The sequence below is a fragment of the Scyliorhinus canicula genome, chromosome 6 (assembly GCF_902713615.1).
Source record: "Scyliorhinus canicula chromosome 6, sScyCan1.1, whole genome shotgun sequence".
Lineage (NCBI taxonomy): Eukaryota > Metazoa > Chordata > Chondrichthyes > Carcharhiniformes > Scyliorhinidae > Scyliorhinus > Scyliorhinus canicula.
The window spans coordinates 11,002,398-11,028,108 of record NC_052151.1 but is presented as its reverse complement, the minus strand read 5'-3'; the positions used below and the strand labels follow the sequence as shown (position 1 = coordinate 11,028,108).

Genomic DNA, 25,711 nt, shown 5'->3' with positions numbered 1-25,711 from the left:
ATGTTTTTAAAAAAAAATATTTCTTTATTCTCCTCCTTTTTCGCATTTTCTCCCAAATTTACACCCACCAACAATAAACAATAATCAGTAATAAACAATAATCAGTAACAAATATGTCAATCCCCATATCGATAACAACAATCCCATCCTCCCATAAAACCCAAAAATTCACCCACATGTTCACATAAACAACTGACAAAAAGGAACAAGGAATCACCCATGGCCCCCACTAACACCCATCTCCCCCCTCCCCCCAACCCTCCCACCCACCCCCACCAACTAATGTTCAATGTTATCCAGCTCTTGAAAGCGCATAATGAATAATGCCCATGAATTGTAGAACCCCTCCATCCTTCCCCTCAGTTCAAACTTAACCTTCTCAAGAGTCAAGAATTCCAACAGGTCCCCCCGCCACGCCAGGGCACAGGGGGGAGAGGCTGCTCTCCAACCCATCAGGATCCGCCTTTGGGCAATCAACGAGGCAAAGACTACAACATCTGCCTCCGCACCCGTTTCCAACCCTGGCTGGTCCGACACCCCGAATATGGCCACCCGGGGGCCCGGGTCCAGTTTCACTTGCACCACTTTAGAAATTATCCTAAAAATCTCCTCCAGCAATGTGGAGGCCGGCTCCTCCGGGAAGTTCTGTATCTCCTTTCCAGCAAAATCTCGAACCTGCAAGTATCTGAACATTTCTCCCTGCTTCAGCCCATACCTCGCTTCCAGCTCCTTCAATCCTGCAAACCGAACTCTAAGAAACAAATCCTTCAGTGTCTTAATCCCCTTCTCCTCCCATTAAGGCCTTGAAGGTTTTGTAGATCTTTTCTGGTTCTGTTTCTAATGTGCCTCTGGTATCCCTGATTTGAGCAATTTCTCTGGTGACTGCCTGCTTTCTCAGCTGGTGTGCCAACAGGCGGCTGGCTTTGTCTCCGCGTTCGTATAGAGTCCCACGTGCCTGGTGGAGTTGGTGCACTGCTTTCCTGGTGGAGAGCAGACCAAAGTTCCTTCCCCAACTTATTCATGGAACAGACTGAAAGGTGGGGAGTGGGTGTACTGAGATGAGAACCCTTAAAACAGGATATCTGGGATAACACTAGAATAGCTTCACATAAGTTTGTTTATTGGGGACTGAAACTAATTAGTGAAAATATATCCAGTAATCATTATTAACTATTAAACATGTATTCTTAGAACATAACAGTAACAAGCATTTAAACTCTTGCTAATAGTAGTGGCCGCAATGTATGATGGGATTTAAGTTAGTTAACAAATATTCATGGAATATGTTGAAAGGTGAGAAAGACAGAATCATACAGAAATAAAGTGGTCAACAAAAACACATCCAGAGGAAGCAGCTCTTATCAGCAATCCCAGACTTCCCGAACACAGGCAGGCAATAGTACAACTAGGAAACACACTATGATAAGAGGAAATGGGAGTGAGTGAGAGCGAAAGACAGCGGATGAGGGGGCTTTAAAATCAACAGATGGCCTGTAGGCAGGACATGACTATATCATGAGCTGATTACCCGGTTACCATGTGCGGAAAGTAAAATTCATTGGTCAAGGTATAATCGATAGCTATAAGGATTGGACTGAGTCCAGTTGAGGTTGGGCTACTGATTTTAGGTAATTGTATAACTGTTGAACCTAAAGCAATATAAAGCAGCGTGGTTTTGGCACTTATCCAAATCACTCTCCCTCGTGCATTGACCAAGCTTGGAAAGTAAAGCCGTCTTAACCAGAGTTACTGCCTTGAGAGCCTTTGTATTAGCTGAGCCGTAATTAAGATGGGAGATCCCCCACATAAAAGCCAGCTCAATACTTAGACTCTGAAAACGCTCCTATATAGATTTCCACCATCATTTCTGGTAGATATTCCAAATTCTGCTAATTCTTTAAATGAAAATTTCCTTTTTTTTTCAATGGGATGTGGGTATCTCTGGAAAGGTCAGAATGATGAACTTGAGGGAAAGAAATCTGCCATCCTTATCTGGTCTACATTTTTTAAAATTGTCACAAGTAGGCTTATATTAACACTGCAATGAAGTTACTGTGAAAAGCCCCTAGTCGCCACAATCCGGCGCCTGTTCGGGTACACGAAGGGAGAATTCAGAATACCCAAATTACCTGAAAGCACATCTTTCGGTACTTATGGGAGGAAACTGGAGCACTGGGAGGAAACCCACGCAGACACAGGGAGAACGTGCAAACTCCGCATAGACAGTGACCCAAGCTGGGAATCGAACTTGGGACCCTGGCGCTGGGAAGCAACAATGCTACCCATGTGGCTCTTGGCCCTGAGAAGGTGGTGGTGAGCTGCCGTCTTGAACAGCTACATAAATTCACAATGCTGGGATATTGACCCAGTGACAGTGAAGGAACAGCGATATAATTCCAAATCAGGATGGTGAGTGGCTTGGAGGGGAACCTACAGCTGGTTGTGTTCACATGTGTCTTTTAAAAAATTAATTTATGGGATTTTACGGGCGGCATGGTAGCTCAGTGGTTAGCTCTGGTACTCCACAGGGCCAGGGTTCCAGGTTTGATTCCCGGCTTAGGTCACTTCTGTGCGGTGTCTGCACGTTCTCCCCATATCTGCGTGGGTTTCCTCCGGGTGCTCTAGTTTCCTCCCACAAGTCCGAAAGACATGCTGTTAGGTGAATTGGACATTCTGAATTCTCCCTCAGTGTACCCGAACAGGCACCTGACTGTGCCGACTAGGGGATTTTCACAGTAACTTGATTGCAGTGTTAATGAAGCCGATTTGTGACAATAAAAGATTATTATTATTATGTGGGCGTCGCGGATTAGGCCAGCATTTTTTGCCTATTCCTAGATGCTCTTCAGAAGGTGGTGGTGAGCTGCCTTCTTGAATAGCTGCAGTCCTTCAGGTGTAGGTACACCACAGTGCTGTTATTGCCCTTTAATTGGAAAAAATAATTGGGTAATCTAAATTTAAAAAAAAAATGTTTTCCAATTAAGGGGCAATTTAGCGTGGCCAATCAACCTACTCTGCACATTTCTGGGTTGTGGGGGCGAAACCCACGCAGACACGGGGAGAATGTGCAAACTCCACATGGACAGTGACCCAGAGCCAGGATCGAACCTGGGACCTCAGCGCCGTGAGGCAGCTGTGCTAACCACTAGGCCACCGTGCTGCCCTACCAGTTCAGTTTCTGATCAATGATAAACCCCAGGAGGCTGATTGTGGGGGATTCAGCAATGGTAATGTCACTGAATGTCGAGGGGTGGTGGTTAGATCCTCTTTTGGAGAAGATGGTAATTGCCTGACAATTGTAACTTGCCACTTGTTAGCCCAAGCCTGGATATTGTCCAGGCCTTGCTGCATTTCGGCATGGATTGCTTCAAATGCAGCAAAATGTGTAAAATATCCAAACTTGAGCTCACCACTGCAAATAAAATTTGTGTCATCCAAATGCTGGGGCATGATCGTTAATCCTGTCTTATTGCACTGTTCCCTGGTTGGTTCTACAATTTCCAAGTAATTATCACAAATACTCTGTGAACCTATCCTCATGTCTATCTTTGCCAATTTGCTTTGTCCAATATTTGTGAAGATCACCCATGATCAATGTCATTACAAGCCCCCATATTTCATGATTTATACTCTTCCCAACAGTGTCGGTACTGTTCAGGGGGTTATGAACTACTCCCACCAGTGACTGCCTGCCTTTGCGCTTTCCTATCTCCACCCAAACTGATTGCCTTTATTTGACATGCCAAGATCATTTTTCACTAGTGAACTGATCTACCCCACCACTCCATCACCTGCCATGGTAGGATTCGAAGCCGGGTCCCCTAGATCACTACCCTGGGTCTCTGGATTACTAGTCCAGCGACAATACCACTATGTCAAGGCCTGTTTGGATCTTACGTATTTCAATCAAGTCCTTCCCAAGTGTGCGTTTCTGTTTATAAAGACAAGTATTCCAATCAGCACTTTTAATTGTTTCCTGTACCTGCTCATGACATTCTAACCATTTATTTAGCAGTTCCCTAAGTTTCTTTGTGCCACTGTGCCACTGTTTCCAAATTTAAGCATTTATCAAGAACTCTATTCTATCCTTTTTAGGTGTGACATTGAGGAATTGTTTGTTAGGGAAAACTGATTCCAGTAGGTTCTTAATCAACATTATAACATGCAACAGATCCAAACACACCTTCTTTTTGTCACAATCATCCAGGTGGTTCTGTATGAACTGGACACTGGCTGTGAAATCTGAAGAGTTAAATTCATATGGAATACACCATCCCAGTGGGCCAAACTTCCGCCGTTCCTAACATTTAAGAGGAAGTAAAAATAGATGCTAAATCATTTCTATTTCACTCATTTTGTAAAATTCAAAATAAATCAGATTGAACCCGTATCCAGTGTTTAATGTTAGAAAATCTCAAGATTCCTCAACTGCTGACATTTGTTTCAGGAGCCAAGCCAGACCAGATCTTTGCCTCTCTGTCTGTCAATCACTGACTTGCTTATACAGATCCTGAAGCTGCCATTGGCATTTTTCTTCATATTCTGGTCAGCTCTGGTTTAGCACAAGGCTAAATCGCTGGCTTTGAAAGCAGACCAAGGCAGGCCAGCAGCACGGTTCAATTCCCGTACCAGCCTCCCTGAACAGGCGCTGGAATGTGGCGACTAGGGACTTCTCACAGTAACTTCATTTGAAGCCTACTTGTGACAATAAGCGATTTTCATTTCAGCTCCTGCCTCCTTCCTGTAAAACACTTGTCAGTTTTAGGAGTCAGAGAGCTGGGTGACTGGGAGACCACCAGTGCGTTTCTTATCCTGAGAAAAGGAGGTTGAGGGGTGACCTAATTGAGATATTTCAAATTATGAAATGTTTTGATTGAGTGGACACAGACTGTTACCTTTTGTGGGAAAGAACAGATCTAGAGACCATCAATATAGCACAGTTACCAAGAAATCCAATAGGGACTTCAGAAGGCACTTCTTCTCCCAAAGAGTGGCAAGAGTGTGGAACTCACTGGAGTGAACCATGTCAGATCAGAGGGTTTGTAAACCATGGAGGATGCCTGATCTGGAGTCAGGAACCTTTTCACAGGTAAGTTTAAAAGTTGTTGCCAATGGCACAAGTAGATGCTGACTAATGATTTGAGTATTTTTAATGCACTAATAGATGACTGGACTTTACACAAGGTAAGTGACCATTAATTCAGAAGCATTCTAAAAGTTTTCCGATGCATGATCCTGTGGCAAAAGAACTCGTATGCACTTTGGGAATAGCGATCACAATTCCATAAGTTTTAGAATACTCATGGACAAGGACAGGAGGGGTCCGAAAGGAAGAGTGCTAAATTGGGGAAAGGCAGAGTATAACAAAATTCGGCAGGAGCTAGGGAATGTGGATTGGGAGCAGCTGTTTAAGGGTAAATCCACATTTGAAATGTGGAAGTCTTTTAAGGAAAGGTTGATTAGAGTGCAGGACAGACATGTTCCTGTGAAAATGAAAGATAGAAATGGCAAGATTAGGGAACCATGGATGACGGATGAAATTGTGAGACTAGCTAAGATGAAAAAGGAAGCAGACATAGGATCGAGGCAACTCAAAACTGATGAAGCTTTGGAGGAATATCGGGAAAGTAGGACGAATCTCAAACGCGCAATAAAGAGGGCTAAAAGGGGTCATGAAATATCTTTGGCTAACAGGGTTAAGGAAAATCCCAAAGCCTTTTATTCGTATGTAAGGAGCAAGAGGATAACTAGAAAGGATTGGCCCGCAAAAACAAAAGAGGGAATTTATGCGTGGACTCAGAGGAAATGGGTGAGATTCGTAATGAGTACTTTGCATCGGTATTCACAAAGGAGAGGGACAAGACGGATGTTGAGGCTAGGGATGGATGTTTAAATACTCTCGGTCAAGTTGTCATACGGAAGGGGGAAGTTTTGGGTATTCTAAAAGATATTAAGGTGGACAAGTCCCTAGGACCGGATGGGATCTAGCCCAGGTTACTGAGGGAAGCGAGGGTCGAAATAGCTGGGGCCTTAACAGATATCTTTGCAGCACCCTTGAGCACGGGTGAGGTCCCGGAGGACTGGAGAATTGCTAATGTTGTCCCTTTGTTTAAGAAGGGTAGCAGGGATAATCCAGGGAATTATAGACCTGTGAGCTTGACATCAGTGGTAGGCAAACTGTTGGAGAAGATACTGAGGGATAGGAACTATTCACATCTGGAAGAAAATAGACTTATCAGTGATAGGCAGCATGGTTTTGTGGAGGAAAGGTCATGTCTTACAAACCTAATAGAATTCTTTGAGGAAGTGACAAAGTTAATTGATGAGGGAAGGGCTGTAGATGTCGTATACATGGACTTTAGTAAGGCGTTTGATAAGGTTTCCCATGGCAGGTTGATGGAAAAAGTGAAGTTGTATGGGGTTCAGAGTGTACTGGCTAGATGGATAAAGAACTGGCTGGGCAACAGGAGACAGAGAGTAGTGGTGGAAGGGAGTGTCTCAAAATGGAGAAGGGTGACTAGTGGTGTTCCACAGGGATCTGTGCTCGGACCACTGTTGTTTGTGATCTACATAAATTACCTGGAGGAAGGTATAGGTGGTCTGATTAGCAAGTTTGCAGATGATACTAAGATTGGTGGAGTTGCAGATAGCGAGGAGGACTATCAGAGAATACAACAAAGTATAGATAGATTGGAGAGTTGGGCAGAGAAATGGCAGATGGAGTTCAATCCAGGCAAATGCGAGGTGATGCATTTTGGAAGATCAAATTCAAGAGCGGTCAATGGAAGGGTCTTGGGGAAAATTGATGTGCAGAGAGATCTGGGAGTTCAGGTCCATTGTACCCTGAAGGTGGCAACGCAGGTTGATAGAGTGGTCAAGAAGGCATACAGCATGCTTGCCTTCATCGGACGGGGTATTGAGTACAAGAGTTGGCAGGTCATGTTACAGCTGTATAGGACTTTGGTTCAGCCACATTTGGAATACTGCGTGCAGTTCTGGGCGCCACATTACCAGAAGAATGTGGATGCCTTGGAGAGGGTGCAGAGGAGGTTCACCAGGATGTTGCCTGGTATGGAAGGTGCTAGCTATGAAGAAAGGTTGAGTAGATTAGGATTGTTTTCGTTGGAAAAGACGGAGGTTGAGGGGGGACCTGATTGAGGTCTACAAAATTATGAGAGGTATGGACAGGGTGGATAGCAACAAGCTTTTCCCAAGAGTGGGGGTGTCAGTTACAAGGGGTCACGATTTCAAAGTCAGAGGGGGAAAGTTTAAGGGAGATGTGCGTGGAAAGTTTGTTATGCAGAGGGTGGTGGGTGCCTGGAACGCTTTACCAGCAGAGGTGGTGGAGGCGGGCACGATAGCATCATTTAAGAAGTATCTAGACAGGTATATGAATGGGCGGGAACAGAGGGAAGTAGACCTTGGAAAATAGGAGACAGGTTTAGATAAAGGATCTGGATCGGCGCAGGCTGGGAGGGCCGAAGGGCCTGTTCCTGTGCTGTAATTTTCTTTGTTCTTTGTTCACTTAGCAGTATAGAGGTGTTTAATTTGACTCTGTACTTTAATCTTTACATTAATTCACGGTCCAGTGTTTTGAATCAGTGGAGTAGTGCAGGCTTAAGTTCAGCCTTTTGGATCTGCGGACCAAATGAATACCTACTCTACAATTTCAAAAGGCATGAATCTATTCAGCTCTAGTTGTTGACAGGGCTGTGCTTTGTAATTCCATTATGAATGCTTGGCTGAATTTTTTTCATGCCCACTAATGAATTTAGCTCAGCAGGAGTTGTTGACACAACTGTCAAGGGGACTGTGAGCTTGGTTTTGATTGACAGTTTTATGAACAATGAATGAGATTTAAAATGTTTTGATGCCTGTCTGTTTATTTTGAAAGTTTTTTGAGAGCACTTTTCCAAGTAGAGTTTGAATGGCAGTGTGTTTAATTCACAACCGTGTGTTTAATTCACAATTGTATGAGTTCCTAAGTGGAATTGTTTTTTGAAGAGGTTTGTGAATGCCTATTTTGTTTATTTTTGATGGTTTTATTGACATCCAAAAGATGACAAGTAAGTGGGAACAATGTGGATACAGTAAAGCAATGGATTCAACACCCTGTCGAGAGTTGCGTGCCGATTTCTTGATAGTTGAAATGCAATGGGGAGGATGTATAAATACAAAGATCAGGGCAGCAAGACAGAAACAATATGGCATAATAGGAGATTTGGAGGTACAACTTCTGGGAGAAGCACAGCAAAGGCAATCTTTTTGGACAAATTGTTAGAAATGAGACATGATTTTGGGCTTCCCTATCTGGTGAAAACTAGGCCAGGAAAGTAGAGATGGTGGTATTGGGGGAAAATTACAATTTAAATCTGGAAGAGACCCAAACGGATTTATTTTAAACTTAAAGAAAAACACGCTTTGTGGTTTCAAGAGGGTCTGGCGTGCTCTTCTGAATACCATAGCTAGGATTTGGGATGATGTGGAGATGCCAGCGTTGGACTGGGGTGAGCACTGTAAGAAGTCTTACAACACCAGGTTAAAGTCCAAGAGGTTTGTTTCAAACACTAGCTTTCGGAGCACTGCTCCTTCATCAGGTGAAACTCACAGTGGAAGCATTCACCTGAGGAAGGAGCAGTGCTCCAAAATCTAATGTTTGAAACAAACCTGTTGGACTTTAACCTGGTGTTGCAAGACTTCTTACCAAGATTTGGGATGACATTGGTGCCCCAAGCTCTGCCATCTCCTGTGAGATCCTCTCAAGCTCCTATCCCTGTGACTTAACTTCTTTCCAGCTATTGCTTCTGTGGTGCTGGCCAGTGACTTCCTGGTTCCCTCAGTGCTCTCCGCCACCAATTAGCGTTATCTTTCTGCTTGTATTGAGTAAGCTACATCAGCTTCCTCGCTTAGGTCACACTTAAAATTTCAGTTCAGCTCAATAATGCAAATTTAAAGAAGCTCCGAATGACTCGAGGTAAGCATCATTGCTGCCTGCTCAGAAAATCAGGATACGTAGAAGGTAGCGGGGTGGCTACCCACTTAGTATTTGCTGAACATGCATAGTTTTTTTTTTTTTTTTTTTTTTTTTTTAAATTTTTTTTTATTGGAATTTTTTGCAGAAAATATAACAAAAAGTATAGCAAAAAGCAGTAATATGCAACTAACAGCCCCATAACACCCACAATTCCCCCCATACCGTAACATCACATGTATCACATTCCCCCACCCCCCCCCCCAAACAAGAGAACTTAACCATAAATTAAAATTAGATAAATCAAATTTAAATAAAATAAGCTAACATAATCAACGCCCCCCCCCCCCCCCCCCCCCCCCGGGTTGCTGCTGCTACTGTCCCAGTACCCTATCGTTGAGCCAGAAAGTCGAGGAAAGGTTGCCACCGTTTAAAGAACCCTTGCACCGATCCTCTCAGGGCGAATTTAACCTTCTCAAGCTTAATAAAGCCCGCCATGTCATTGATCCAGGTCTCCGCGCTTGGGGGCCTCGCGTCCTTCCACTGTAGCAAAATCCTTCGCCGGGCTACTAGGGACGCAAAGGCCAGCACACCGGCCTCTTTCGCCTCCTGCACTCCCGGCTCTACCCCAACCCCAAGATCGCGAGTCCCCATCCTGGCTTGACCCTGGATCCCACCACCCTTGACACCGTCCTCGCCACCCCCTTCCAGAACTCCTCCAATGCCGGGCATGCCCAGAACATATGGGCATGGTTCGCTGGACTCCCCGAGCACCTGGCACACCTATCTTCACCCCCAAAGAACCTATTCATCCTCGTCCCAGTCATGTGGGCCCTATGCAGCACCTTGAATTGGATGAGGCTAAGCCGCGCACACGAGGAGGAAGAATTTACCCTCTCCAGGGCATCAGCCCATGTCCCGTCTTCGATCTGTTCCCCCAGTTCCCCCTCCCACTTCGTTTTCAGCTCCTCTACTGACGCCTCTTCCTTCTCCTGCATAAGCTTGTAGATATCGGATATCTTCCCCTCCCCGACCCAGACCCCCGAGAGCACCCTGTCACTCACCCCCTTCGCGGGGAGCGCAGAGAATCCCTCCACCTGCCGTCTAGCAAATGCCTTTACCTGCAGATATCTAAACATGTTTCCCGGCGGGAGCCCAAATTTCTCTTCCAACTCCCCCAGGCTCGCAAACCTTCCGTCGATAAACAGGTCCTTCAGCTGTCTAATGCCCGCTCTATACCATCCCCGAAATCCCCCATCCATGTTCCCCGGGACGAACCTATGGTTCCCCCTTAACGGAGCCTCCATCGAGCCCCCCACTTCTCCCCTATGTCGCCTCCACTGCCCCCAAATCTTGAGGGTAGCCGCCACCACCGGACTCGTGGTATACCTCGTGGGAGGGAGCGGCCACGGCGCCGTTACCAGGGCCCCCAGGCTTGTATCCCCACAGGACGCTCTCTCCATCCGTTTCCATGCTGCCCCCTCCCCCTCCATCACCCACTTACTGAACATGCATAGTTAACATCACCCCTCAGGTTCAACAATATCCTTGCCTTCAGGGATGTGGTCAATCCCACTCACTGAATGAGCATAATTCTAGAATATACGATCAGAGTACGGCAGAGTCAGTATGGGATTTATTACCTGGACAGTGGTGTGCAGGAAAGCGACTGCATACAGGAGTGGTTTCCACATGGGCAGGTTTGAATATTCTATTTGATCTTGAGAGATCCCAGTAAATGTTCTTTTCAACCCTGCCCGCATTCCCTGAGGCGGCTCATTGGTGTACTTGATGGATGTCTGCAAAATAGACAATGAAAATTTCAAGAGCAAGATACAAGTGCTGGAAATTTGAAATAAAAATGTTGGAAACACTAAGTGGACCAGGCACAATCTGTGGCGTGAGAAATAGAGTTAACGTTTCAGGTTGGTGATCCTGTGGGAAGCTTTTAAAGAGCATTATCCAGGTGCCAGGGAGAGAAATCATGAGTTCTAGTGCCCCTCCTGTTTCTGGGTCCCTTATCCTGTACCTGCCCCTCTCTGAACCCTCTCCCTCACATCCTTTGAATGCACAGAAATTGGGAACCACAGTTGCAGTGGAGTTGAACTGTTTTATATAGGTTTAGCATAACCTCTTGGATTTTGTACTTTATGCCTCCACTTCTGAACCCATTGAAAGCTCACATTACAGTTTGATAGTTTACAATCACAGCTTTGTCAGACAATTACACACAGACAGGTTATTCATATTATGCAACTAGCGTCGCTTCTTTGAACCTGGCTCTATGCAAGATCCAGACAACGACATTCAAAAGACTTCAACCTAGCAAGCACTGCAGACAAAAATACCCTGTACAAATGAGAATATCTGTAACAGTGGCATTAACTTGATTGGTGTATGACTCCTGGTTTAATTTCCAAGTTTAAAAGTAGGAAAACCTTCCAGTAAATTAGCATCAACCAATTCACTTGAAAGAATGTGTAGGAAGCAGCTATACAGGAGAATGAGAACATGGCCAATGGTAGACTACATCACCCAGAATGCACCTTGCCTGTCAATGGTCACATGGACTCATCCTCTCATTCCAGGGTAATTGGATCTAGAGCTGTCGGTAAAGGCAAAGGCAAAAGCTGCGATTGGGCATGGAGCCCCTGAAGCACAGGCCCCGGTGTTTTTCTTCTTGTCAAACCCCTCTCCAGGGCTTTGATGAGACCTTAACTCTGGTGGCCATTCTCAATGAAAAGTTGGTGCTTATAGGATTTGTTCTGAGACCCTGAATTCACTGTCTTGAGGGTCATTTCCAATGTTTTGGAAGTATTTTCAAATACAGTGGAGTTTACTGACTTTCATATGAGCTTTCCTGAATGTTTTTCCTGCAGTGTTTGAGAAACCTGTGTAGCAGTTGCATGGATCTCTGATGAGTAGCAGGAGCACCAAGTACTGCTGCACCAGGAGCATAGCATACCAACAGCTCCCGCACCAATGGCCAAGGAAGAATAGGTTAATGATTAAGGCTAAAATCACTTCAATGGTAAAAGGGATGAGCAGAAAGTGGCGACTTTCTGGATATTGAAGCGTGGAGATCGTGCTCTCCATCCAATTCACACTGACCCACGCTGGCCATGGTGGCTCTAGGCCGAGGTTCTGCTGGCAACAAAGAGCTGGGGAAATCTGTTGACACCTGTGAGTAACTTTGGGGGAGGGAGTGGTGTCCCTGGGAGCCTTGTGCAGGCAGAGCCAGGAGCCATGAGTTCGAGCTGAAGAGTGTGCAGAAGAAGTGAGAGGTGGAGAGAAAGCTCCAAGGTCCATGTCCGTGCCTGGAGAACCGATGAGAGGAACTTGAAAGTGAAATGAAATGAAAGTCTCTTATTGTCACGAGTAGGCTTCAAATGAAGTTACTGTGGAAAGCCCCTAGTGGCCACATTCTGGCGCCTGTTCGGGGAGGCTGTTGAGCATACAACCAGCTATTAGAGACCCCGGATGATAGTGGGGACAACACAGAATACCCTCAAGTCTGAGAAAGCCTGAGAGGATGACGATAACTATTTGTGATGGGCAAGAAGTGCTGGCCTAGTTAGCGACTGCCACGTTCCATAAACAAATTACAAAAATCAAATGACCCTTCGGAAGAAGACTGGTGGTGCGCAGTTGAGCTTGTAAACTTGTTGAATGGAATCATCCCCCGGCTCCCTCCTTCGAGCCAACAAGGGAAAGGAAGTTGAAAGTTTGCTTAGTTGAAGCAGTGAGGGGTGAGCATTCCCAGATGCAGTTGAGGAGATTTACTGGTGACAAGCCCTTTTTGTGTGCGATCGTCATCATGGGAAAAATGGGGAGGAGGGTAACAACTGAGAGGTGACTGATCATGCACAAGAGCAGATAGCTATGCAGCAAGCGCAGTTCCAATCTTTGCTGTTCTCCCTCCAACGCACATCCAAGGATATTAGAAAGAGGTGCTGGAATGACAGTGGTGCTGGATACTTTAAAAAGAGATACTTTAAACAGCACCCACAGAAAGCAGGAAGAGAGACACCAGGAAGAGAGACCAGCAAGGATTCTCTCTCCCTCACCAGTCAAGCCTTATACTGAGAGCCAGGAGGATGGGGAGGTGGGCTAGGGGTTGTTGGATTGTTGGTTGTTTAGCGCCGGTACCAACCATTACCAACTAATTCTTCAAAGAGCACCTCGCTAGACAGCGTGAACTGGTAGATGTCTCTACTCTTTCAAATCTCCACCTCGCAATCTTGGACAGAACTTAACATGGTTATAGAACATAGAACAGTACAGCACAGAACAGGCCCTTCGGCCCTCGATGTTGTGCCGAGCAATGATCATCCTACTCAAACCCACGTATCCAACCTATACCTGTAACCCAACAACCCCCCCCCCCCCCCATAACCTTACTTTTTAGGACACTACGGGCAATTTAGCATGGCCAATCCACCTAACCTGCGCATCTTTGGACTGTGGGAGGAAACCGGAGCACCCGGAGGAAACCCACGCACATAAGGGGAGGACGTGCAGACTCCACACAGACAGTGACCCAGCCGGGAATCGAACCTGGGACCCTGGAGCTGTGAAGCATTTATGCTAACCACCATGCTACCGTGCTGCGTTATGTCAAGCTATTGTCTATATTGTCCTCAATCATACCTTCCACAACCTTAGTTTCCTGCTTGTTTGTGACCCAAAAGATAGTTTTGTGGGAGTTGAGAATACCCATGGTGTTAGGGTCCAATGTATTGAGAGACACTGGGGCATCCCTACAAAGCATGCATGGTGAACATACAATGTGTAATGAGCTTGGCAAGAGGAGGTTGATGTGTTGGGTAAGCTGGGTCTGCGAGGACTGCGTTTACTGCAGTAGTGAGAGAGACAGGGGCCAGGAATCTCACCTACCCGGCGGGGCAGGTCGTCCCGGCATGATGGAGTGGCGTGAACCACTCCAGCGTCGGGCTGCCCCAAAGATGCGGAAGTCTCCGCACCTTTAGGGGCCAAGCCCTAAAATTGAGGGGCTCGGCCCGCGCCGGACTGGTTGGCGCTCCGCCGGCTGGCGTGGAAGGCCTTTGGCGCCACACCAGCCAGGGCCGAAGGGACTTCACCGGCCGGCGGAAGTCCGCGCATGCGCCGGCTGCTGACGTCATCCCCGCGCATGCGCAGGGGAGGGGGTCACTTCCGCCTCCACCATGGTGAAGACTATGGCGAAGGCGGAAGGAAAAGAGTGCCCCCACAGCACAGGCCTGCCCACCAATCGGTGGGCCCCAATTGCGGGCCAGGCCACCGTGGGGGCACCCCCCGGGGCCAGATCGACCCGCGCCAGGACCCCGGAGCCTGCCTGCTACTCCGGTAAGGTAGGTGGTTTGATCCACGCCGGCGGGAGAAGCATGACAGTGGCGGGACTTCGGCCCATCCATTAGGAAGAAACAATATGTACAGATGTGTAAACGGATCAGAAGGTAATGCAACATTCAGTCTATAAATTCAGTCTCTGTGGCGGGTGACGAATCCTGGTTGACCGCCTCAAGGGTGGATCAGGGGCCACCTGCACTTGAACGGGCGGAACTGCCTCCAATGTAGAGGTCGGTAAAAGAACTGGCAGATCGGTGGCCTCGTGGAAGGGCGCGTCCTGAGGAACCAGCATGCGAGGCGGGACATCACGTTCAGGTGGCAGGCGTGGAAGTAGCCACAGTGCCCGCCTATTACGCCGAAGGAAGGAGCCATCATGCATACGAACGAGGAACGATCTCGGGGCCACTTGCTTAACCACCACAGCCATGGCAGACCAGCCACCGTCAGGTAGCTGAACACGAACTCGGTCAGCAGGGACCAGAGCAGGGAAATCCGTGGCGTGGGCGTCATACGCCGACTTGCATTGGGCCCGAGACTGTTGCATCCTCTGCAGGACCGGAAAATTGTCAAGATCCGGGATGTGGATAGCGGCACCGTCGTCCGCAGTGTGCGGTTCATTAGGAGCTGTGCTGGGGACAGGCCAGCGGACAAAGGAGTCACCCTGTAGGCTAACAGCGCCAGGTTGAAATCCGAACCCGAGTCAGCAGCTTTGCACAAGTCTTTTAACGATGTGGACCCCCTTTTCAGCCTTCCCATTCAACTGGGGGTAGTGGGGGCTTGAAGTGACGTGCCTAAAATTGTACAGCCGGGAAAAATCCGTCCACTCCTGGCTGAAGAAACAAGGGCCATTATCAGTCATAACTGTAAGTGGAATGCCTTGATGGGCAAAAGTCTCCTTGCATGCCTTGATATGGGAGTACCGGTTGTTAGCGTGCTTGTGGAGGACGGAGGTTTCAATGGCAATGGTAAGGGTGAGCTGCTTAACTTTAAGGAGCTGCTGGCGAAGGGGATCGGAGTGGACCCCGAAAACGATCTGGTCGCGGATCATGGAGTCGGAAGTGGAGCCGTAGTTGCAGGACTGCGCGAGGATGCGGAGATGGGTTAAAAAGGACTGAAAAGGTTCATCCTTACCCTGAAGCCTCTGTGGAAAACATAGCATTCAAAGCTCTCATTGACTTTGATGTCACAGTGGCTGTCAAAATTCAGCAGGACTGTTTCAAACTTTGTCTTGTCCTTGCCTTCAGCAAAGGTGAGGGAGTTAAAGATGTGGATAGCGTGGTCCCCGGCTGTAGAGAGGAAGAGAGCGATCTTCCTGGCATCCGATGCGGCTTCGAGGTCGGTGGCTTCAAGATACAGCTGGAACTTCTGCTTGAACATCTTCCAGTTTGCACCGAGGTTGCCGGCGATGCGGAGCTGCGGGGGAGGGCGGACGCTGTCCATGTGACCAGATGGCTGATTGCTGGTCAAAGGCAGACTATCTCAAGGTAGGTACGTCAGACTCGAGCATGACTCACTGGTACCATGATGTGTTGGGTATGCTGGGTCTGCGAGGACTGCGTTTACTGCAGTAGTGAGAGAAACATCCTTCCAACACTTGAAGAAATGCATCTCGATTTTATTGAACTCTTAACTATCAAACATACTTTAACTGTGGGTTGACACTATGCTGACTTGACTGGAGACCTGAGGCTAACCTGACCAGACTATCTTACTATCACATGGTGTACGTTCTAGTTGCTGCTCACAAGCTCTGACTGTCTCTGAGGCTGGATCCCAAGAGAGCGGGGAAACTAGTGCCCTCTGACTTTCTAGTGGTGGTGTCCTGTCTGGTGATTGGCTGCTGTGTTCTGTGTGTTCACTGAAATGAAATGAAAATCGCTTATTGTCACAAGTAGGCTTCAATGAAGTTACTGTGAAAAGCCCCTAGTCGCCACATTCCGGCACCTGTCCGGGGAGGCTGGTACGGGAATCGAACCATGCTGCTGGCCTGCTTGGTCTGCTTTAAAAGCCAGCGATTTAGCCTTGTGAGCTAAACCAGCCCCTCATCCTGGTCATCCTGTGTGTCAATCACTGCCTGTCCATGCACCATCATATACCTGTGTGTATATTATGACAGAGGTCAAGAGATGTCAACCTTGTTTCACGCACTCAAAATGTATCTGAGTATCATGGAATTGAGTTATTCTCCTCCCCGTCTGCCATCACCATACTTGAAGAATCATCCCAGCCATCCCCAGCCGGTTTACATTATTCCTGAGAGCATTATGTTTCTCACCTCACTGAGCTTTCTATTGCTGTAATTCTTGGAGTAGCTCTAGTCACTGTGGGAGAGAAGGCTAAAATATCTTGTAGATTGCAAGTTTCATGCATAAAGATATTTATATCTACCTGAACATTCTTATATGTGTCTTCAAACCTGAAACAGTTGTGGAGAATGGACCAACTGCGGAAGACATCTCTAATCTTATCTCAAAGATGGACATTGACCAGTTAGAGGAAACACATAGGCAGCAACAGCTGGACGTTTCCCAAGCACAGAACAATTTTCAGTGAGGATGACAATGACATTGGTTACTGCGTTGGTGAACCTTAGGATTGTGACTGAGGATGACCAGCCAGAAAAGATTCCCCACCTTAGGATTCCACCACATTACTGGGATGAAGTCAGGGGGTATCTTTGGTTATCCTTGGAATGAGGCTTCATTCAAGGGTCCATACACCTCACCCACAGTCCTTGTGAAGAAGAAAGGTAGGAAGCTGAGAATTTGTGCTGATTACCAGGCACCCATTGCATAGAGATGTTAACTCTTTACCGAGGATTGAGGAAGCAATACAAATCCTGCAAAGTATTGCTGCAATCTTCATTTGCTCCATGGCTGTAACCAGCTGTCCATTACTGAGGAAGACTTCATTCCAAACAACATCCGAAGGACTTTACGAAAACACAGGAAAGCTGTTTAGGCTTTGCAATGCCACAGCCACCTTCATGCATGTACTGAATAAGGGGCTGTATTACCGAAGCCCGACGCCAAAATCGTGATTGGGTGGAGAATGGATTCTGACGCCGGAATCGGGGCAGGAGGTAGTTTGACGCTGGTCCGCCATGCTCCACTCCCTCCAAACTGGTGTCATCGGGCCACGCGTTGCTTGTCATTGCAACGCCATTGGCACGTCATTGGCCATCTCACCCGCGATGCTCCACTCCCGATTGGGCCGAGTGCCTGATGGCGTGGGCCATGTGTGGTCCCAGTGGTCGGGAACCCGGTGTGCCGGCTGCGGACCGTGTCCAGCGTCGCTGCACTTGTCTGGGATCCGTCCCACTGGCTATGGGGCTTCTGCTAGGGCTGGGGTTCTGTTGGGGGGTGGCAGGGGTTGCGGTTGGCAGGGGGTCAGGGTTTGAGCACAGCTGGCGCCATGTTTTATGGCGCGACCTGTGCAGGTGATCAACCCTGCGATTGCGCAGCCCGGGACCCGCCGATTCACCGGCTGTTTTCGGCGTGATCCACGGGCGTTTCACATGGTTCCTGTGCTATCCCCTCACCGGTACTGGAATCCCTGAGAGGTTTGTGCCGATTTCCCTATCGTGAAACTCCCACATATTCTCCTCTCATGCCGGCACTTAGCCTCAGGAATGGAGAATCCAGCCCAAGATCTTTGGCAACCCCAATTTCCACTCCCTCCTTGTGTATCTGGACAATATACTCATCTCCGGTTTAACATTTGAAAAACTGGTCACTAATATATTTCCAATTCAAGATGGTGTGTGGTTTGGAGGGAATTTTGCAGGTGGTGGTGTTCCTATGTGTCTGCTGCCCTTGTCTGAGGTTTTTGCAGGTTTGGAAGTGCTGTGAAGGAGCCTCATACTGCAGTGCATCTAAATGGTGCGACACTGGAGAAAGTGAATGTTGAACATGGTGGAAATTTTTAAAAATTCGTTCATGGGACATGGGCGTTGCAGTCTGTGCCAGTATTTATTACACCCCTAATTTCCTTTGAGGGGGCAGTTAACAGTCAACCACATTACTGTGGCTCTGGAGTCACATATAGGCCAGACCGGGTAAGGATGGCAGATTTCCTTTCCTTAAAGGACATTAGTGAACCAGATTGGTTTTTATGACAATCGACAATACTTTCATGGTCATCATTAGATTTTTAATTGCAGATCTTAATTGAATTCAGTGGTGGGATTTGAACCTGGGTCCCCAGAGATTTACAAGTCCAGTGACAATATTACCATTCCACCAGCTCCCGCCACCTGCTCCCCCCACCACCCTTGCCCCACACCGCAGTCGGCTGCTTTGTCCCAAATGGTGTAGAACATCTTGAGGGTGTTGGAGGTGCAGACACCTAGGCAGTGGAGAATATTCAATCACACTCCAGAAGTAGATGGTAGACAGTCTTAAGGGAGGTCAGGAGATGACTTACACACCACAGGATTCCTAGCCTTTGACCTGCTCTTGTTGCCACAGTATTTACATGGCTAGTCTATTTATGTTTCTGGTCAATGATAACCCCGAGGATGTTGACAGAGGGGAATTCAGCAATGGTAATGCCATTGTCAGCCCACACCTGAATGTTGTTCAGATATTAGCAGGGACTCCTTCAGCATGTGAGTGGTGCTGAACATTGTGCAATCATCTGCAAACATCTTATGACGGAGGAGGCTGATGGGCTAAATTCTCCGCCCCTCGGCAATCGGGCAGAGAATCGGGCAGTCATAAAAAAATGGGATCTACACCAGGCGCCGAAACAAATGCCATGCCCTGGGGCCCCGCTGGGGACCGCAACGCGAACCTCGCCCTGCATTGGCATCGGCATGCAAATCTGAATATATTCAAGAGGTGGCTGGTTATAGCACTTGGGGAGAATGGGATCAGTGGCTATGGAGAGAAAGCAGGATTAGGCTATTGGGTTGGATGATCAGCATGATCGTGATGAATGGCGGAGCAGGCTCAAAGGGCCAAAAGGCCTCCTCCTGCTCCTATCCTCTATGTATCTATATGTATCTATGTAACTGTCATTTGTATGTGTTTATATTACATTAGCGGGACTGACCAGTATGTTCTGGGTCTCTGCCATTCACTGCCCCTCTCAAGTGGGAGTGATGCAGGCACGGTTCACAATAGGCATTGAAAAGCAGGATCTGGACACCAAGGCCTCCAAGGGAGAGAGAGGTGGCAAGAGAAGTTCATAAAATTGTTCTACACTGGAGCAGAAGGAGTTTGCTGGTGGATGCCTGCCAGGGCTGGGGGGGGGGGGGGGGCAAGGGGGGTGGGGTTGAGGGGGTAGTGGGGAACAACACGTTGACTGCCTCATGGATTCGGGGTATCTCCCTTGGCGTTGGGGTGGCCGGGCACAAACCGTCAATATTGCAGTGGTTGTCATAACGGCGAACAATCGGATAGTGATCAAAGAGAGTTAAGTGCTGTCAATTTCCAGATCTACACTTCAAAATCACTCAAGCGTGAAGTGGGGGGGGGGGGGGGGGGAGGGGGAAGGAGAGGAGGTAATTGGAATGCACTTAACCCTCTTCGATGTGGTTCATGTTTGCAAATATTGTGGTTGCAGCACTTGGAGTTACTCAACCACGAAGGGAGATAAGTAAAGCAAGGCTCGCACCTGTGTTTGTGGAAGCTGCCAATCACAGCGCACTAAGAGAAATAAATGAATGGCTTGCAGCTGAAGGATCAGGTTGGAAATTCCAGGGCTTGGACGGGGGTGGAGAGAGGTTGGGTGAGCAGGGGATTCCCATGGGCCTCCCAAGGTTTAGGGGTGTGCAGGGAGGGGCAAAAGAACTTGGGGGGCTTGAAAGCAGTGGGGTGGGGGTCGGAGTCCCTCTATGTGCGAACTTGGCAGGGAGAAACTTCCCGAGGCCAAAATAATGGCATGGTTCAGTTGGACATCACGGTGTTTCTCAGTCCTGCAGTTGGCAAGTAACACCGCGCTAAATGTGCCATTAAGCGGACTTTAACTTGAGTTTCCTGACTCACGCCTATACTTTCTGACTCCGATGAGAGATTGTCACCATCGAGTGCAGGCCAATAGAGAAGAGGTGGCTGAAATCTAAACGAACTGAAAACACCCAAAGGAGATAGAATCATAAAATTTGCAGTGCAGAAGAAGGCCATTCAGCCCATCAGGTCTGCACAGGTCCCTGGAAAGACCACACCTCCACTCTATCCCCACAACCCCACCTAATCATTTTGGACACTAAGGGCAATTTATCATGGCCAGTCCACCTAACCTGCACATCTTTGGCCTGTGGGAGGAAACCGGAGCACCCGGAGGAAACCCACGCAGCCACGGGGAGAACGTGCAGACTCTGCACAGACAGTGACCCAAGTCGGGAATCGATCCTGGGACCCTGGAGCTGTGAAGCAACTGTGCTAACCACTGTGCTAGGGTGCCACCCGTGATTGGACTTTCAACCTTGTCAGCCTGGGTGCGGATTGATCAGGAATTGGTCTTGCCTCCCCATTAACATTAACACGTAGCCTGAGGTGAAGGGGCAGCAGGGCCACAAGGACAAGAAGAGATGAAAATCCAAGGTGTTGTGGTGAGACCTCAGTAGGTTTCACTGACATATTTTGCCTCATTCTCCACCACTATCCTGTCCTCCTACCTTGGTGAGATCACAGAGGTAAATCCAACCTAAGAATTCAACAGGACTGATCCTCATTGCTCATGTTTTAAAAATCAAATTCCATTAAGGATTAATTAATCATAATAGATTAAGTTTTCTGCAACAGGATGACTGAAACGTATTGCTTAAAAACTGACTTTCGATAACTCCAATGTACAGGGCCCAGCGACAGGACAGACAGAGTTTGTTTCAGGTCTTTACTGATTCCTGGACTTCCTGCACTGACATGGAGGGCACTGAACTTCCAGCAAATGACAGCCAGGACAGGAACTCGGTAAACTGGGATTGATCCTTTGATTTGACCTCTATCCCACTCTTGGTCCTTGAAAAGTCCCCACCATGGCAGTTGTGGCAGATATACTGTCACATGGATGAATTAGATCATTGTCAATGAGGTTCACAAGCAGCTTTGATCCTTTAAGTGCTTAGAATTTGGGAAAAAAAATTCTAGATTGGTCCCTAACATGGAGGCAATATGACAGTTTTGCAGCACAAACACTAACCTGTAGCAATGTGATTGGAAACTTGGGATGTGGTTCGGTGGTTATCCAGACTCGGAAAGACTCGTGCACATTCTCACTCCCGAGTAAGGTCTCGAGCAGCTCATTCATGAAGTCCAATCCCAAATGGCAGTTCTGGAGTAAAACCCATCCACCCTAAAGTGTGAGAAAGGACAATGGTTTCTCCAAACTGTCCAGTATATTGCAAAGATTAATCATTTGTAATCAACTGCAATTTGCCTCTTAAATCATATTTAACTTACGTGAATTCTAGGTTTTAGAGTACAGGTGGATTTCCAAGATAGAATTTAGTGTCTGTTTTGTCAGACTCTTGCACACTCAAAATTATTTTGTTTTAAACGGTGGAATCTTGTGGCTTCATTCTTTGAATAATTAACTGAGATTTCAGATTTCATCTTTTTGAAAAAAAAATTCCTGGTTTCTACCCAAATTATAACAAAATCGGAGTCTAATCCAGGGCTGGAAAGTTCTATCTATGAGGAAAGAAAATGGATTGGCTGTGCTTGTTTTCCATGGAACACAGCAGGCTGAGGGTTGACTCAATTGACCTGCATTAAATTATGACGGGTGTGCATAAGGTACATAGGGATGATTTATTTACCTGAAGAAAGAGGAAAAAAATCAAGGACATTGATTTCTAGTAATTGATTAGGCAGAAGGTGAGGAAACACTTTTTCATCCTTCAGCTGGCGGGATCTGGAACTCTGTAAGGGCGGCATGGACAAGCTGGGCCGAAGAGCCTGTTTCCATGCTGTAAACATCTCTGACTCTATGACTCTAAGGGTGGTAGAGGCACAAGCTCACAGTTAAAGTACTTGATGTCTACTTGAATAACCGTGAACTGCAGAGCGATGAACCAAGGAAAGTGAAATTAAGATTGGATAGCTTGTCATCGTATTGAGTTCACTGCCCCCCCCTCCCCCCCCATCTTGTAAATTCTCTATGACAGCTACAAACAGGTTGGTGGAATGGCAGGAAATGTGGTGATGAAATTTATCACAGGGAGGTAGAAAGAACAAGGAGAGGCAATTTAAACTAAATGGTACAATTTCAAAGGAAACGTTGGATTGGAGAGATCTATTGGTAAATGTATTTCAAAAGAAGTGCAGATGCAGAGGGAGCTGGAGATACATTTTTAAAAATTCACTCATGGGATGTAGGCATCGCTGGCTGGGCCAGCATTTATTGCCCATCCCTAGCTGCCCTTGGACTGAGTGGTTTGCTGCGCCATTTCAGAGGGCATTAAAGAGTCAACCACATTGACTCATTGTGCAAATCACACAAATCATTTAAGGTCGAAAGGGAATTTGAAACAGTGATTAAACTGCAACATGGGAACCTGGACTTTATAAATTGAGGCATAGAACACAAAAACAAGGAAGTTATGATAAGACTTTTCAAAACACTGGTTTGATCACAACAATGTTGTGTGAAATTCCAGATACTGCACTTCAGGTCTGGACTTCATCAAATGTGATTGTATCCCAGGATATAAAGCATAGTTACTTAGTGATGCAGCAAAGTGCTACGAGAATAGTTTGAGGGAAGAGAGGCTTCAGTTACATGGGTAGATTGGAGAAGCTGGAGCTTCCTTAGAGAAGAGAAAGTTGAGAGAAAATGTGGGAGCGATGTTCAAAATTCCGAGTCAGCTAGAGTAGATGGAGAGAAACAGTTTCCATTTGTGGAGGGTAGGGAATCAGACAACTCCAATTTAAGGCAAAAGATACAAAGCTGACGTGAGGAAACTACATTTTAACACCGCAAGTGGTTAGGCTCTGGAATGCATTATGTGTGGGGGAGGTATATTCAATTGTGACTTTCAAAAGGTAGTTGCATAAGCCCAGTGGGAAGGCTCCTCGTAGATCGGGGCACTATTTTGTTCGGCTGACTAGATTCCCCGCTCCCCGTTTTCGACACCCCCCCCATCTCCACAACCTTCAGTAGGTCCCCGGAAATAACCCTTCATCCCTTCCCCCACCTCCCTGAGCCCGATCCCTGGCAGTGCCAACCTGGCACTTGGGCACCACCCTAGCATCCTGGCAGTGCCAAGGTGCCCAGGTGCCAAAGGGAGTACCACCCTGCTCTGTCCCAACCTCACAGCGGTCTCTAATGGCCTGGGAGACCCCTCCAGGTGCCATTACGACTGGTCCATGTTTGTGGAAACCAGTAGTAAATGGCGCCCTGGTCTCCCAGGTGTGGTCATTAGACCCCGGCCCCGGGAGAATCGGCACTCACCAAAATTAGCCACTCACCTAAATCAGCCTCATTGCTGTCTGGTAATTGGGATCCAATGATGCACTTACATAATGTAGAGGGACAGGAGGGTGAATTGAACTCCACACACATTCCACCTAGTTATACCAGGCAGTGAAGAACAAGTGGTTTCAAACAGGATTGCAGCTCTGAGTTCCATAAAATAATATGAGCCTTTGCACCCTATGCAATGGACCACTCCTCCCCACTGAAGCTGCTTGTCCATATGCCTGAACAACCTTTAGACTGCCTGATATCACCAGAGTTGATGAGCTGTGGTTTGACTCCAGCTCTCTGGTGGAATGGCAACAAGGCCTTGAAAGGCTCAGGCTTCTCAACGGCAGTAATAATCCGTTGCATGCTCCATGCCCGGGTTAATATTTCAGGTCTAAGCATCATCAAACCTGATTTAAATTCAAGGCTATGGAAAGGATAGTTTTTTTTATATAAATGTTTCTTATTGGGTTTTTGAACAAAGTATATTTACCGTTATGTACACAAAATAGAATATATAAATATACACATAGAAGAGAAGGGAACACAAAACAAAAAACAAAACAAAGAACAAAGAAAAAGTTAGAATAAAATAACTGGTGAGGTATTATGTGCTAGCTCAACAACAGCAGCTCTGTACAATTGGCAATATTGTTTCAGCACATAAGTAGGCATCTGTTTGGAGGGGGGGGGGGGAAACTGGGGAGGTACACATACATTTGGGTGCCGGAGAAACAATTACAGAACAATTACAGAGGGCAATACGCGAATGGATCTGGTGTTGAGGACGGGTTTCCCCGCTGAGGGGCAGGGGCCCAGCAGCAGATCAATGGACACGATGCATTAAAGCTTGGCTCAAGTAGTAGCCGACCAGAGAGGTTCTGAGTGGGATCTGCGTACATTGTGTAACTAGTTACTTATATAATAAATAACCAGTTTATATACACCTCTTGTGTGGACTCCTCTGTGGCCACAATATTGGCGACAAGGATAAAGTGGAGCTGCAGGCGGCGCTGTTAATCATTGGAAACCAGGCCATCTCGACTGGTACCACTGGGGAAGGGTTTGTACTACTTTGAAAATGCTGCTCTTCAGGAGATTGGATGTGTTTGATGCGAGCATAGAAGATTGGACGCAATACGCAAAACGGATGCACTACTTCTTCAGGACAAACACTAGAACGGGTGACAAGCACCAGACAGTAATACTGTTGATTTTCTGTGTCGCGCCCAACTTCAGCATAATCAAAAGCTTACCTTACACCACATCCCCAGATACAAAGTCGTTTGAGACGTTGTGGCCATTTGGCACCCCGAGGGAGGAGGAGGCAATGGGGGCTGTGCCATTGACTGCCGCAGGGGAGGTGCCAGAACACCTCACCTCGCCTCCCCCCTCCTGTTCCTGGTGCATTTGATGGGCAGTGGGCAGAACGGGGTGGCATCATGCTACCCGGGACATTCAAGCAACAGCTGGGTCCATCCAGGCCCGGTCGCCCCAGAAGACGCCCACCAACGGGGACTCAGGTCGCGGGGCAGGAATCACAGCACACCGCCTAAACTCCCGTTGTACCGTCTGGGGAACCACCTAGGCGTAGCGTTAGGAACAGTAAGACCAGGAAGTTAGACACCAGTTAACTTGGCACGGGTGTGGGCAGCACACGGAGCACCAGGGCTCATTGCAGAGCAGGTTGTCATCATCCTCCATCCCATGGACCAGGCCTGCTGTCACTGCCAACCCAGGGCCCCCACCCCGTAGTGTGGCAGGTATGTATCATGGAGGGGGTTGCAGGCAGTGAGAGGAGGGGTGGTCGGGGGTGGGGGAGTGAGGGGTTGTGAGGGTGGGATGTGGTATCTGTGCCCCTCGGTTGGGGGGTGGGCGTGCCCATACGGCTGGTGTCAGTCTGCAGAACCAGGGGCCAAGGTGGGCGGTCAGTGGGGTGCGCAGCAAGATGGCCTTGGTAATGCCGGTCCATGCCTGGGCACT

At 47.5% G+C, this 25,711-nt stretch overlaps 1 protein-coding gene across 6 annotated transcripts in view; it reads right to left on the bottom strand.

Annotated features, from left to right (window-relative positions):
- Positions 1–25,711, bottom strand: part of LOC119966976 (dynein heavy chain 8, axonemal-like) — a 1,648,910-nt gene that overhangs the window by 76,401 nt on the left and 1,546,798 nt on the right. For all 6 annotated transcript variants that reach the window (XM_038798944.1, XM_038798946.1, XM_038798947.1 and 3 more), the window contains 3 exons: positions 21,464–21,616; positions 10,615–10,770; positions 4,184–4,300 (listed from right to left, as the gene is read on the bottom strand). In XM_038798944.1, coding sequence (XP_038654872.1) covers positions 4,184–4,300; positions 10,615–10,770; positions 21,464–21,616 — 426 coding nt within the window. The remainder of the gene's footprint in view (positions 1–4,183; positions 4,301–10,614; positions 10,771–21,463; positions 21,617–25,711) is intronic.